Source organism: Dromiciops gliroides, chromosome 1, assembly GCF_019393635.1.
Source record: "Dromiciops gliroides isolate mDroGli1 chromosome 1, mDroGli1.pri, whole genome shotgun sequence".
Taxonomy (NCBI): domain Eukaryota; kingdom Metazoa; phylum Chordata; class Mammalia; order Microbiotheria; family Microbiotheriidae; genus Dromiciops; species Dromiciops gliroides.
Genome location: NC_057861.1, coordinates 335,893,599 through 335,907,860, shown reverse-complemented (window position 1 = coordinate 335,907,860; position 14,262 = coordinate 335,893,599). Strand labels below are relative to the sequence as shown.

Here is a 14,262-nt window from a genome sequence, read left to right as displayed (position 1 = left end):
TAAGAGGACAATGTATAATATGGCTGAATTCCCCTCCATACATCACTGAATTTTAGATCTGGAAGGGATTACAGGAATCACCTATCCCAAACTCTCCTGGAAATAGGATCCTATCTAAATGATATTCCTGACAAATTGTCACTCAGCCTTTGCATAAAGACCTCAATGAAGGGAAACTTACTACCTGGAAAGGTAGCCCAATCATACTTTTGGATGACTAATTTTCTTGAAGCTTTTCAATACTTTTTTTTTTTTTTTTAGTGAGGCAATTGGGGTTAAGTGACTTGCCCAGGGTCACACAGCTAGTAAGTGTTAAGTGTCTGAGGCTGGATTTGAACTCAGGTACTCCTGACTCCAGGGCCGGTGCTGTATCCATTGCGCCACCTAGCTGCCCTCTTGAAGCTTTTCAAGAAGGAACTTGCCTCTTTGCAGTTTCCATCCACTCCTCCTAGTTCTGGCCTCTGAGATAATCTCTCTATAAGATGTCAGCCCTTCAAATATGTTAAAATAGCTATCATGTGTCCCTTTAAGTCCTGTCTTCTCCATGTTAAATACCTCAAGTTCTTCTAACCTGTCCTCTTAACACATGAACTCAGAGTTTCTCTGTCCTGCTCACCCTTCTCTACCCACTCCTCAGTTTATCAGTACCTTGCCTAAAACATGGCACCCCAAACTCCATATGTGGTCTCACAAGAGCAGATAATGGAGTTATCACTTCATTTTTCCTGGATCTGATATACTTCAATGTGACCTAAGATCGTTTTAGCTGTTCTGGTTTCCAAGTCACACTGTTGACTTTTTTTGAGCTTACAATTCATTAAAACTCTCAGATATTTTTCAAATGATGCTGTCTAGACATGCTTTCCTCATCTGATTTTACTTTTATTTCCATTACATTTTATCTTATTTGATTTAACTCAATGTTCTAACCTACCAAAATCTATTTGAATCCTAATGCTATTTTCCAACACATTAATTATTCCATCTTCATATTGGATATGCATGATATCTATGCCATTATCCAAGGCATTAATAAAAATGTTGCATATATTCTGAGTCAAAGTGACTTTTATTTCAGAAATAGATTCAATCCGTGGAACCTCAAACACGTGAAATTAATGAAGAATTGAAAACATTCAGCAAAATAAGACAAAAAATGAGATGGATCTAAAGAAGTAAATTGGAGAAAACTGGTTTCTGATTCATAAGGTAACTACCCAAACACAAAATCCTCTGAAAAATTAATTTTGTCTTGTAGCTACAAACTCAATCAAATAAAAAATTAAAAATATAAACTGTGTGGGGCAGCTAAGCGGCACAGTGGATAAAACACCGGCCCTGGATTCAGGAGGACTTGAGTTCAAATATAGCTTCAGACACTTGACACTTATTAGCTGTGTGATCCTGGGCAAGTCACTTAACCCTCATTGCCCTGCAAAAATTAAAAAACAAAACATATATGTGTATACACACATTTTTATACATATATACACATGTACACACATGTATATATATGTATGTATATGTGCATATATATGCATGTATATATGCATGTATATATATATATATATATATATATATATATATATATATATATATATATATATATATATATATATAAACTGTGGATAGAAGGCAATAGGTATCAAAAAATAAATGTACTCCAAACACATAGGGAAAGAAATGCTTGAGATGAGTGGTCAGGAAGTAGTCAAAGAAGAGTTCAAGACACCAAGGTCAAGTAGAAGGAGTGATGGACCAAGCAAGAATATAGCTATCGGGGCAGCTAGGTGGCACAGTGATAGAGCACCGGCCCTGGATTCAGGAGGACCTGAGTTTCAAATCCGGCCTCAGACACTTGACACTTACTAGCTGTGTGACCCTGGGCAAGTCACTTAACCCCAACTGCCTCACACAATAAAATAAAAAAAAAAAAAGAATATAGCTATCATGGCCAGGATAAATGTCCACAGGAAACTGTCCCTGAAATAATCCATCCTAAAACAGGATTAGGAGATAACTTACTACTAAGATAAGTGTATTTCCTCTCAGGAAGCAACTGCCTTAAAATGTGATCAACGTAAAATGGGCTGAGTCACTAGAAATTATGACATGTTTTGAAAGGCTGAGAAATGAAGAAATGGGATGAAAAAGGCTCCTGGTCATGATGGAATATATATAAAAAAGACAAATGGATTGTAAGAATTTGTCATGATGTCTCCAGACTGAGAAAGTGGGGGCCTGAGGAGCTAAAATGAATATCTCTTTTTTTTTGATTTAAGGTGTGACTATCTCCCATTGCCTGATAACAGCACTTACTGCCATTCAAATGTGCTGTGATGAAAGGGTTCTGGATTTGGAGGTAGAGCACCCAATCTCAGCTCTCCCATTTGCTACTCAATGTAACTTGAGCGATTCACTAAACCCCTTTGTATTTCATTTTCCTAATTTGTAAAATAAGAAAGCTGGACTCTATGGCCTCTGAGATCTCTTCCAGCTCTGAATATATTCTAATGCTAAATCTCTAAATTAATCTCTTCTAATTCTAAATCCATGACCCCGTTAACTTCCTTTTCTGTGCCTCTGTATCCAGGAAATCATCTCCTTATGTTTATTTCATTTCCCAAGTAGGTGTCCTTACTGGTAAGGGACTACATTGTCCAATTATAGTTCTCTGAACTGACAAATTTGCCTTCTGGTTTATAAATCAATCTTGTACGTTGTGTGACTCACTTCACCAGACCCCTGTGTTAAGGGCTAAAATTCTAGCTAAACTGTCTAAAATATCTAATGAGTGGTCGCCAATAAATTATAAGCTTTAGCAAGAGTTAGACTTTTAAGCATTTATTAAGGAGAATAAGAATTTGGTAAAGAGAGAGAAAGGCCTAGATTCCTATCTATTAAAGGGAGAGCACATTTCTAGCTCCCCGCTCCACCAGTGTCCTCAGGAAAGAGAGTGAGCCCGAGCGCCAGTCTCTTCCTTCCTCCTCCCACTAGCCCGCGTCACTTCCTGATGCCAAAGAAAAGACTCCTGGTCTTGCCCTCAAAGACCTTCGCTTCATGGGCGGAACTCTTCTACAGTAAGTCTCCAGCAGGTGGCGTTATTCCAATTGTTACAGTTCCCCGCTTTGTTTCCTCAAGAAACGGTACGTTTCCTTGAAGAAACACCTGCATGAATTGATAAAATGGGTCTTCAAACCATAAAACTTAGCAGGAAATCCTGCAACACAAATGGAAGGGACAGTAACTAAGAGGCCAAGTCTATGGGGTATGAGATTCAGTGTTGCAGTTGTGTGGAGAAATCAGAGTGTGATTACTTTAAAATCATGCCCCTAACATTTGGCTTTTGTGCCCTTTGGTGTAAATCAACATTCAACCATACTCTTGAGAGGAGACCTAAATGTAGTTAACTACCATGTACAAAAAAAATGACAGCTTCTTTCATAGTCATGTGCAATCCTTTAAAATAACATGCAACTAAAGCACTGGCTCTGGAGTCATGAGGACCTGAGTTCAAATTTGACCTCAGACACTTTATACTTACTAGCTGTGTGACCCTAGGCAAGTCACTTAACCCCAATTGCCTCACCAAAAAAATTAAAATAAAATAAAATAAAATAACACACAACTAAGTACTTATCCTGACCCTTTTCTGGGATACTGTTAAATTAAAAGCCCTCTGAAATCTGCAGGAATATCTGTAATAATTCAGTAGGGGAGTAGATTGGTAAGCAGTGCTGGGGATAGATTTTGACTTATTTATACAAATATGAGAAAGTAAGTATCAATTACCTAATAACAGAAATGACATCCACAATAACAAAGTCTGATGATAATTGATTTACAGCATAGCTGGATAGCTGGTTTGGCTTGCTCACTTAACTGGACAGTGGGTTGTTGTTGTTTTTAAATAAAGATAACTTTTTAAAGATAAGAATTGTTTAAATTGTCTGATATGATAGATTATTAATAGCACCGCTGGGTTATGAGGAGCTGGCCAGGAGAGCTGAAACACATATCTGGCAGTATCTGTGCTACCAAATTAAACTATCCAGCAGGCCAACAAAGAAGGAAACTGCTGAGTTAGCAGTGAGGATTTCCTCTGCCGAACAAGACTTAGGTTTTATGACCAGTTTTAGAAGTACTAAGCTACTACTACTCCTGGTAGGGGGGAAAGCAAACACTTGCATAGAATTACTGATTTTTGATCCTAAATTAAAATGGATTGCTATGGGAGCAATAAAGGGGAAGAGGAAGTAGAGTGGAATATTGAGAACAAATCCCTTTTTCTGTCTTTTGTTTGTTACAATTCAATCCTAATTTTATCTAGATTGCTGAAATAGTAATCTTTTTCTTTCCTTCTTTCTTTTCTTTCCTTCTTTCTTTCTTTCTTTCTTTCTTTCTTTCTTTCTTTCTTTCTTTCTTTCTTTCTTTCTTTCTTTCTTTCTTTCTTTCTTTCTTTCTTTCGCAGGGGCAATGAGGGTTAAGTGACTTGCCCAAGGTCACACAGCTAGTAAGTGTCAAGTGTCTGAGGCCGAATTTGAACTCAGGTCCTCCTGAATCCAGGGCCAGTACTTTATCTACTGCATCACCTAGCTGCCCCCCCCCCCAATAATCTTTTTTTTTTTGAGGGGGCAGTGGTTTGGGGATTAATTTTAATTTGTTTTAACGTTATGTTATTTAATGTTATGTTGATGCCTTTTGTTTTTTCATCATGGTTGGTCTGGTGATTTAGCTCAAAATAATAATTTAATTAGATTAAAGAATAAAAGTCAGGAATGAAAGGGAGTTTGTAATGATTGTATTCCTGACCATTTCTCAGCTTGTTTCCCCCGAGTTCCACTGTAAATAATTCCCAATTTTAGGAAGTTTGAATTACCATAAAGATGTTAATGAAACACTAAAATGAAATAAGTCATTCCCTGCTTAAACAATTCCATCATTGTCATCTGGGTGCCAGGCTTGTTAGGATAAATTGTTGTAAGGAAGACTTGAGCAAAATGCCTTCTTTTAAAAAAAGCACAGGGCTTTTGGATAAGAACACTTTAGTTTAGACAACTGTCTGCATACCAGTGTCTGAAAGCAATATTTCTATTTTTTTCTTTTTGATTCTTGAAATGAAAAGTATTCCCCTAAGTCTGATTTTGGGGAAGGACTGAATTTCCTCTGAGTACAGGTGTTTCCCCACAAGTGTGACTTCCTTCCACAATTCCTATTACAATCCATATTTTTCTACTCAATGCAAAATTCCTGAACCTATCCCCCCAAATTTGTGCTTTGCATAAAGCCAAAAAAAGGACAATGTCTCTTTTAAGGTAGCCTATTTATTCTCTGTAGGGCAAATTCACATCAGAAATAATCCCCTTCTCAAAGAGTTCAGACTAATCCAAAGATGCACCTGAGTAAATCATGGTAATCAAATATGTTGTGTCCATACACAGAGCTCATGTCCATGGCACCCTAAATTCAAGCCTTCCCTCCCTGCCTCCACCCCCTAAAAAGTTAAGTGCAGTTAATTAATTGATTCAGGGGCCAAATATCAAATTCATGATGAACCAGGCTTTTGGATTCTCCTATTTGTCCACCTCTCTCTTGACAATTTCATTACTCCTTGGAACCTCTGGTAAAGAATGAGGGAGGAGAAATGAAGATTAAAAAACAGTATGTGTGGCTACTTCCTCAGATAGAATTTTTGGGGTATGTGCACACGAAGGGGTGTGTGTGTGTGTGTGTGTGTGTGCATGTGTGCCTGTGTCTGTATCAATGTCTTTTTCTTTTGTGGGGGGAGAACAGAAGGCACCAAATATTGACTAGAATGGAGTTTTCGGATTATTTGTGGATCCTGATTATCTGAGTTATTCTCATTACCAAGGATAACTCAGAATAGATTAGAGGTTGCCAGGGCTATGAGACGGCCAAGGAAACAGTTATATTTATATTAATAACTTCATAGAGAAAGACATCTTGAATCTTTTTGCTTTTATGTTCTTTTCTTTTTGTGGGGCAATGAGGGTTAAGTGACTTGCCCAGGGTCACACAGCTAGTAAGTGTCAAGTGTCTGAGGCTGGATTTGAACTCAGGTCCTCCTGAATCCAGGGCTAGTGCTTTATCCACTGCACCACCTAGCTGCCCCTGCTTTTATGTTCTATGTAAAGATAGACATTTAATATGGCAGGATAAATAATGAAGGATGAAGACCAAGGAAAGGCTATTAGGACAATTAAGACACCAGTGGTAACTTTGGAGGGGACAATTTTGGTTGAATGATGAAGTCAGAAGCTAGAATGTAGAAAGAGTTTATGAGAGGATATAGAAACACTGAATGTATGCAGCCTTTTCAATGAGTTTAGCTGAGCAGGAGAGGAGGGATGAAGGATGATAGTTGGCATTGGGAGGCAGTCATACTTTTTAAAGAATAGGTAGCCTAGGGCATGTTTGTGAAGAGAAGCGGAGAAGAAATTATCAGTTAGGGAGAGATTGAAGATTAGAGAGGATGGGGATGATGATGGCATAAGACTTACAGTACCAGGGCAGCTAGGTGGCACAGTGGATAGAGCACCGGCCCTGGTTTCAGGAGTATCTGAGTTCAAATCCGGCCTCAGACACTTGACACTTACTAGCTGTGTGACCCTGGGCAAATCACTTAACCCCAATTGCCTCACCAAAAAAAAAAAAAAAAAAAAGACTTACAGTACCTTCTTCAGAGGGTTGTTAGGAGGAAAGGACAGTGCCTGGCAGGTGGGAGGTAGTCAATAAAGGCTCTGCATATTGAACTGAACATACTTTGTATACTTTAACTCACTATAATGCCTCCTCACAAAACTACCTTGAATTAATTTTTTATATTCTTCTATGTTTAAATTTCTTTCCCCTATAAAATGTAAGCTCCCTGAGGGAAAGAATTGTTGTATCTTTGCCTCCATCCCAAGTACCTACTATAGTGCTTGGCACATAGTAAGTATTTAATAAATACTTGTGAGTTAACTGGTTTATTGTTATTTTTTAAAAATATATATAAATTTAACAATCTTAGGTGGTGTGTGTGTATGTGTGTGTGTGTGTGTGTGTGTGTGTGTGTGTGTGTGTGTGTGTGTGTGTGGTTGTTTTGTGTTTTGCCATTTAGATGTCCTAAAATATTAGCCTGTTGCTATAATTATTGCTCTGACCTCATCATCCTCATTTTGGATTAAGGTGCCACTTTAAGCACTACTGAAAAATACTTTCCTTTGGAACTTAAAACCAACAAAACCCCAAACCACATGCAAACTGCTGATAAAGAGGTTCAAACAAGAAAACACTCTGATGTAAAAGCTGAAATTCAAGTTGAATATGAAGTTATGGTCTACATTTCTTAGCCACTGGTGAATTATCTTTATCCTTATTTTCAGTAAGTCAATTTCTTTACAAACACCTTAAAATTTGACAACTCACGATTCATTCTTTCAAGAGACATGATGCAACAGAGAAATAGTACATAAAATTCTTACCTCTTGGCATTTTTTAGAAGTAAAGAAAAATAAATTGTTTTTTTTTAAACGTAATTCATTTTCAAATCATGGTGTTGTTTTGCTTACTGTATTTTCTCCATCTAGACCAGAAAAAACAAATCTGGTCCAATGTCTGTACAATTACCAGCTTGACCATCAATCAGTGCCAGCATTTGTGGGTCTCTACACCACACGAGAAAAAGGAAATAAAAAGGAAATATTTTCACTGATCTCCATCTTTAAAAAATCAGGAAAATATTTCTGAACATACTCAGTTGTTTCAAACCAAACTCATGTCTTTTTTAGCCTGGCTAGGATGTTTTTGGGTCTTGGAGTTAAGTATCTCAGTGTCTACTGTGCAGAAAAGCAAGGATGCATTTATAGATTTTTAAAATCCTCCTCCCTAGATTCAGAGGATTGAGTGGTGGTCATTTCTCACCTTCCTATTCTCTTTCTTTCCTCCTCAGTATGATGGATCCTGGAAGGAGATGACAAGCTTCGGTTCCTACTGACTAGAGGACTCTTGACATTTGGCTTTTGCCCATGTTTTTTCTCAGTGGCCACACTGCTAGCTACCTCCAGTCCTTTTATGTAAACTCCAGTGTATCCGTGCCGGTGTGACTCAGTAGGACTGCTGTCGAGCTGAGGGAGTTCAAAACTTTGGGTCTTCTTCATGATCTTCTTGAAGGGGTGTTTCCTGTGGCGGGTGGTTGGGGACTGAATGGGTTCAGAGTAGCACGTAGAGATGTTGTCCATCTCCTCCAAGAGAGGAGTCCTGGGGAGCCCCTCCAACTGTGGAGTAAGACTTGGTGAGGGCGATGTGCTAAGAGGAGTAAACATACCTGAACTTTGCCCCTCTTGCTCTAAAAGAGCCTGTGTTCCAGAGAAGCTAGCTCGCTGGGGGAACAGCAGCCTATTCTTGTCCCAAAGGCTACTATCAAGGTTAGTAAGAGGAAGTCCGGGAGACTGGACATGTTTCTGCAGACCCTCAATGACAAACTCGTGGTCCACTTTTGGACTAACCTCCAGGGGACCCTGGCTGAAAGACTGTCTGCCAGAGCCTCTAATGGCTTCAGAGAGGACCTCTTCTAAACGATGCTTGGTCTGCTGACACTTCAGCCACAAAATATTCCACTGTTTCTGTTCCTTCTTGCTACCAAGGCCCAGCACCATCTCATTCACTTTGTGGAAGTTTTCAGCAGATACTTTAGTAGCTTCTTGATGGTAGCTTTTTAAATACTCTATCACTGATGGAGAATAATTAGTCTCCAGAGAGAGATGTTCAAGGTACTCATTGCAATGGAGCATCCATCCGTTTGCCTGCATCACCAGAAAAGAAAGTATGGATTAATCAGAGCTTCTATTAAATTCCATGCAATTAAGAAATGTTCCTATTTTCTGAGATGCTTCAAAGTGAAATGGGCCAGTAGGCTAATACTACTTCTATGCATTACTGAGATTGCAAAGGCAGGCAAATGAGGAACTTGTATAATGCAAAAAGTATAAACAGACTTGCCCTCTTTCACCAATTGTAGTCCTTTCCTACAATATTGCTGTAGCATCAAGAACAAAACATCAGCTAAAGCCATACTATGAAATTTATTTATTATTTTTATTCTCAATAGGCTAAAAAAGAAAAGTATTTTTGTGACCTAAGAAGTCACAGTGCATTTCCTCCAACTCCATACTAAACAGATGCTACTTGTCTCCCAGATCATCAATGGCTTCTTGTTAGATCTAATACCCTCTTTTTAGTCCTTGTTATGCCTTGACTTCTTGGAAGGTGTTGAAATTCTTTAAAACTTAAAACAACCAACCATCCCCTCCTTCTGGATATATTGTCCTCAGCAATAACTTCCACATAAGCCATTTGAGAAAGTGCTCAGTGAACTGGTCTTTGCTATTGCATAGCCAATGGAGAACTTACTAGCTCATCCCCTGTTGGCCAACAGCTCCTAGGAATGGAGAGCACTGGTTGAATAGTATGAAAATTAGGGGATGGTTTCACTATTGTAGAACTTGATAGCTGAAAGGGACTTTAGAAGTCATTTAATCGAAACCCTTTATTACATAAATGAGAAAACAAAGATCAAGAAAGGTAAAGTGACTCACTTATGGTTATGGTTTGGTATCAGAGTCAAGGCTGAAACCTGACTCATAAGTCAAGATTTTCTTCCTCCTCCTCCTCACTGCTTCTGCCACTTAAAGGGAAGCTCTTTTTGAGGTACTGCTGGCAAACTTTGGCATTAACAGTCCAGGGAGGAGAAGAATGATGGATGTGTTGGCAGCCATATATTGAATCGGTTGTTAAGTCTACCCAAAGGGATTTGGGATAATAAATGAAACTGTAGGACTTTAATCATTAACAGAAAGAAAAGATTTGTTAATTCAAGATAACTTGGCATAAAGCTCAATATGCTTCCTAAAGTTAACAACATGAAACCAAGAAGAAATCATCTCTACCTGTGGTTAAATTAGTATCTCTTTTAAGTTAGGAGACTGGTTATATATTTACTCTAAATCAATATTTAAATACTTTAAAAAATCTTGCTAATGTGGATATTCCCTCCTTTATTATTTATAATAATCCATCCAAGATGCCTTCTCATTTTTTTTTTTTGGGTGAGGCAATTGGGGTTAAGTGACTTGCCCAGGGTCACACAGCTAGTAAGTGTCAAATGTCTGAGGCCAAATTTGAACTCAGGTCCTCCTGAATTCAGGGCTGGTACTTTATCCACTGCACCACCTAGCGGCCCCTATGCCTTCTCATCTTGAGTAATTCTTGTCTATATTCTTTTGTAAACCCCCCACAGAGACATTTATCAAACATGCAAGATGTGTTCCTCTAGGCAATAGCGGTGAGGTTTAGTTCCTTCAGCAATATACAGACTTGGTCATTGGACATTAGATGAAACACGATTAAATTAGTGTTTATAGATGGTTTCAAACTTGTGGAAATGGAGGGAGACTGCACAGGACTGAGGTTGATTTTGTTTTTTTTTTCTTTTTTGTCATGGATTGCTGTAATCAATTCATTAAACACGGATTGAAATACTGGTTGTCATGCCTCTCCATTTAGCTAGACCCTGGACAGCATAATCAGCCCTTATGGGATTGTATGTGAAGCTTTTCTAACTTTGTATAGCCAGCCAGAGATTGGGCTCTGTGGGCATAACTTTCAAGGGTACAGGGTTAGTACCACACCAGGATGAGTCCTAGAGTAGGATTTTGGGAGAAGCTATATTTTATCAAATTAATAAAAAATGCCACCAAAAATGTCATTTCCATCACTTTTTTTTTTTCAGAGACTACTGACTCTCTTACCGTCTCATAAAATTCATAGAGATTGGCCAACTTCTCCAGCTCCCCTTTCCTTCTTTCTGTTTGACTGATGATGTCATTCAGGTATCTTTTGAAGTTCTGAATTTTTTCTTCTATGTTTGGTGAGTTATTATCTTTCATCAGTTGTAGTCCTTTCCTACAATATTGCTGTAGCATCAAGAACAAAACATCAGCTAAAGCCATACTATGAAATTTATTTATTCTTTTTATTCTCAATAGGCTAAAAAAGAAAAGTATTTTTGTGACCTAAGAAGTCACAGTGCATTTCCTCCAACTCCATACTAGACAGATACTACTTGTCTCCCAGATCATCAATGGCTTCTTGTTAGATCTAATACCCTCTTTTTAGTCCTTGTTATGCCTTGACTTCTTGGAAGGTGTTGAAACTCTTTAAAACTTAAAACAACCAACAATCCACTCCTTCTGGATATATTGGCTTCTATGACTATATACTCGACTGATCTTCTTCCTATTTATCTAACCCTTTCTTTCAATCTCCTTCCCTGGATCTTCTTTATCTTCCTAGTTCTTTAAGGGCGAGGGTATATATCCTTAAGAGTCTTTCCTTAGACCTTATCTCTTCCCAGGCAATTTTATTTATTCTCACATCTTTAACTATTTCATTTATGGATCTGGTTTCTACATCTATATCTCCAGTCCTAACCTTCCTCCTGGACTCCATTGCCACATTTTCCCACCACCTAATGGATCTTTCCACCAGAATCCATCACTCTATTACTTTTTTTTTTTGCGCGGGCCAATGAGGGTTAAGTGACTCGCCCAAGGTCACATAGCTAGTAAGTGTCAAGTGTCTGAGGCCAGATTTTGAACTCAGGTACTCCTGAATCCATGGCCGGTGCTTTATCCACTGTGCCACCTAGTTGCCCCCCACTCTATTACTTTTAAAATCTTGGTGTTTGACTTTCCCCCCTCTGTTACCCTCCAATTTCATTTTTTTTTTTTGGTGAGGCAGTTGGGGTTAAGTGACTTGCCCAGGGTCACACAGCTAGTAAGTGTCAAGTATCTGAGGCTGGATTTGAACTCAGGTCCTCCTGAATCCAGGGCTGGTGCTCTATCCATTGCACCACCTAGCTGCCCCTTACCTTCCAATTTCAATTGTGTGGCCCAGTGCACGAATCTACCTCTACAATGCCTTTTACACTTGTTTCCTTCCTTTTCTACCACCACTTTCATTAAAGCCTCTATTGCTAGCTCTTTAAAAACAAAACAAAAGTGGATCTATGATTTCATTAGTTTAGAGAAATCCTCTACTAATTGAAAGAGACTTCCTTGACCAATTCAAAATGGCACCTGTTGCACAAATTGTAGTCTTAAAAAGTTGCCAGGGGTGCTGGGAGTTTAAATGAACTAAGGTCACACAGTCCGTATGTGTCAAAGGCAGGACTTAAGTCCAGATAATCCCTTATATTGAAGACAGCTTTCTACCCACTACACTACAGTCAGTATCCCCTAATGAAGTAGAGAAGCAGTGTCATAGAGCAGGAACAATACTACATTTAGCATCGTACACATTGGATTCAAATCTCAGCTCTGTACCTTACTTTCTGTGTTAACTTGGGGAAGTCACTTAATTTCTTTGGACCTCAATTTCCTCATCTATAAAATGAAGGGGCTGGATTTTAGGAACTATGAGATTCCTTCCAGCTCAAAATTCTCCGAAAGTGATCAGAAGTACAATGTAAATGAGGCTGGATTTGAACTCAGGTCCTCCTGAATCCAGGGCCAATGCTCTATCTACTGAGCCACCTAACTGCCCCAAAATAACCTTTTTTCAATAGCCTCCTAACCATCATTAAAAACCACATGTCAGGGGCATCTAGGTGGCTCAGTGGATAGAGCACCAGCCCTGGAGTCAGGAGTACCTGAGTTCAAATCTGGCCTCAGACACTTAACACTTACTAGCTGTGTGACCCCGGGCAAGTCACTTAACCCCAATTGCCTCACTAAAAAAAAACAACAAAAAAAACCCCCACATGTCAGCTAATGCCAGATCATGGAATTTATTACTTTTATTTTCAACAACAGGATAAATAAATGGAATTCTTGTGGCCTTAGACACTGTAGTACATTTTCTCCAACTCTGTTTTTGGGACATTCTACTACTTATCCCAAAGGTAAACAATGACTTCTTGCCAAATCCAGTGACCTCTTTTTCAATCCTCATCATCCTTGACCTTTCTCATCCATTCAATCTATACAAAAGACCTTTGCTAGAAACTGACCTTTCTTGCTATTCCTCACACATGGTATTTTGTTTTTTTTGGGTTTTTTTAGTGAGGCAATTGGGGTTAAGTGACTTGCCCAGGGTCACACAGCTAGTAAGTGTTAAGTGTCTGAGGCCGGATTTGAACTCAGGTACTCCTGATTCCAGGGCCGGTGCTCTATCCACTGCGCCACCTAGCTGCCCACACATGGTATTTTATCTCTCATCTCTCTGCCTTTGCTCAGGTTGCCCTTATGCCTGGAATGTGGTCCTTCCTCACTACTTCCTGGCTTCTGTCAAAGCTCAGTGTAAACTCACCTCTAGGAAAGAGGCCTTTCCTGATTCCGACCCCCCCCCCAGTTTATAATGGCTTCCCTGAATTACCTTGTATTTATTTATTCAGATATATTTTGCACATATTTATATGTGGACACTTCTTTGAAGGCAACATTGTTTAGCATATCTTTATAATAGGGCTTAGCACTCAGTGGGCATTTAATGTTGATTGACTGAATCAGAGAGATACTGTTTATGACAATTTATATTCATACTCCTGATTCCTATTTTTCCCCTTGTCTATAAGAAATAGAAGAGACTCTGTGCCTAAGGCATTTAGTTACTATAATAGATAATTTTGATGAATATAAACTGACGCCACTTAAATATCCTTATACCATTTTATCCACATATGTATCTAATAGATATTGTGGTACTAATAATAGAGAAAAGTGCATTAGTGTCTTCCAGGAAAAATCAAGATTAAATTACTGATTAGCGGTACAAAGTAAATTCAGCTTTCTATTTAAATAGGCATGTGGAGATAAACATAACAGAAGGATGATAATGGTAGAAAAGAGCACTTATGAAGACCACAATGGAAGTGACCCATTCCATGACACCTACCATCACCATGTCACTAAAGATCCGAAATTCTTCTTGCTTTTTCTTCACGTTCTCCAGAGAAAGCAACTCCAAAGGGCCAAGATATTTTTCTCGTTCATTTTCAAACCATAATTTAATCTAAATAGAAAAAGAAGATTAAAACATTTTAAAAAGTGCATGTAGAGGGGCAGCTGGGTGGCGCAGTGGATAAAGCACCAGCCCTGGATTCAGGAGTACCTGAGTTCACATCCAGCCTCAGACACTTGACACCAGCTGTATGACCCTGGGTAAGTCACTTAACCTTCATTGCCCTGCAAACAAACAAAC

General features: G+C 38.8%; 1 protein-coding gene across 1 annotated transcript in view; it reads right to left on the bottom strand.

The window, feature by feature from the left end:
* PLEKHG4B (pleckstrin homology and RhoGEF domain containing G4B) overlaps positions 1–14,262 on the bottom strand; it is a 220,467-nt gene that overhangs the window by 37,320 nt on the left and 168,885 nt on the right. The window contains exons 12-14 of the mRNA XM_043979602.1: positions 13,957–14,073; positions 10,812–10,976; positions 7,927–8,807 (exon numbers count right to left, since the gene is read on the bottom strand). Coding sequence (XP_043835537.1) covers positions 7,927–8,807; positions 10,812–10,976; positions 13,957–14,073 — 1,163 coding nt within the window. The remainder of the gene's footprint in view (positions 1–7,926; positions 8,808–10,811; positions 10,977–13,956; positions 14,074–14,262) is intronic.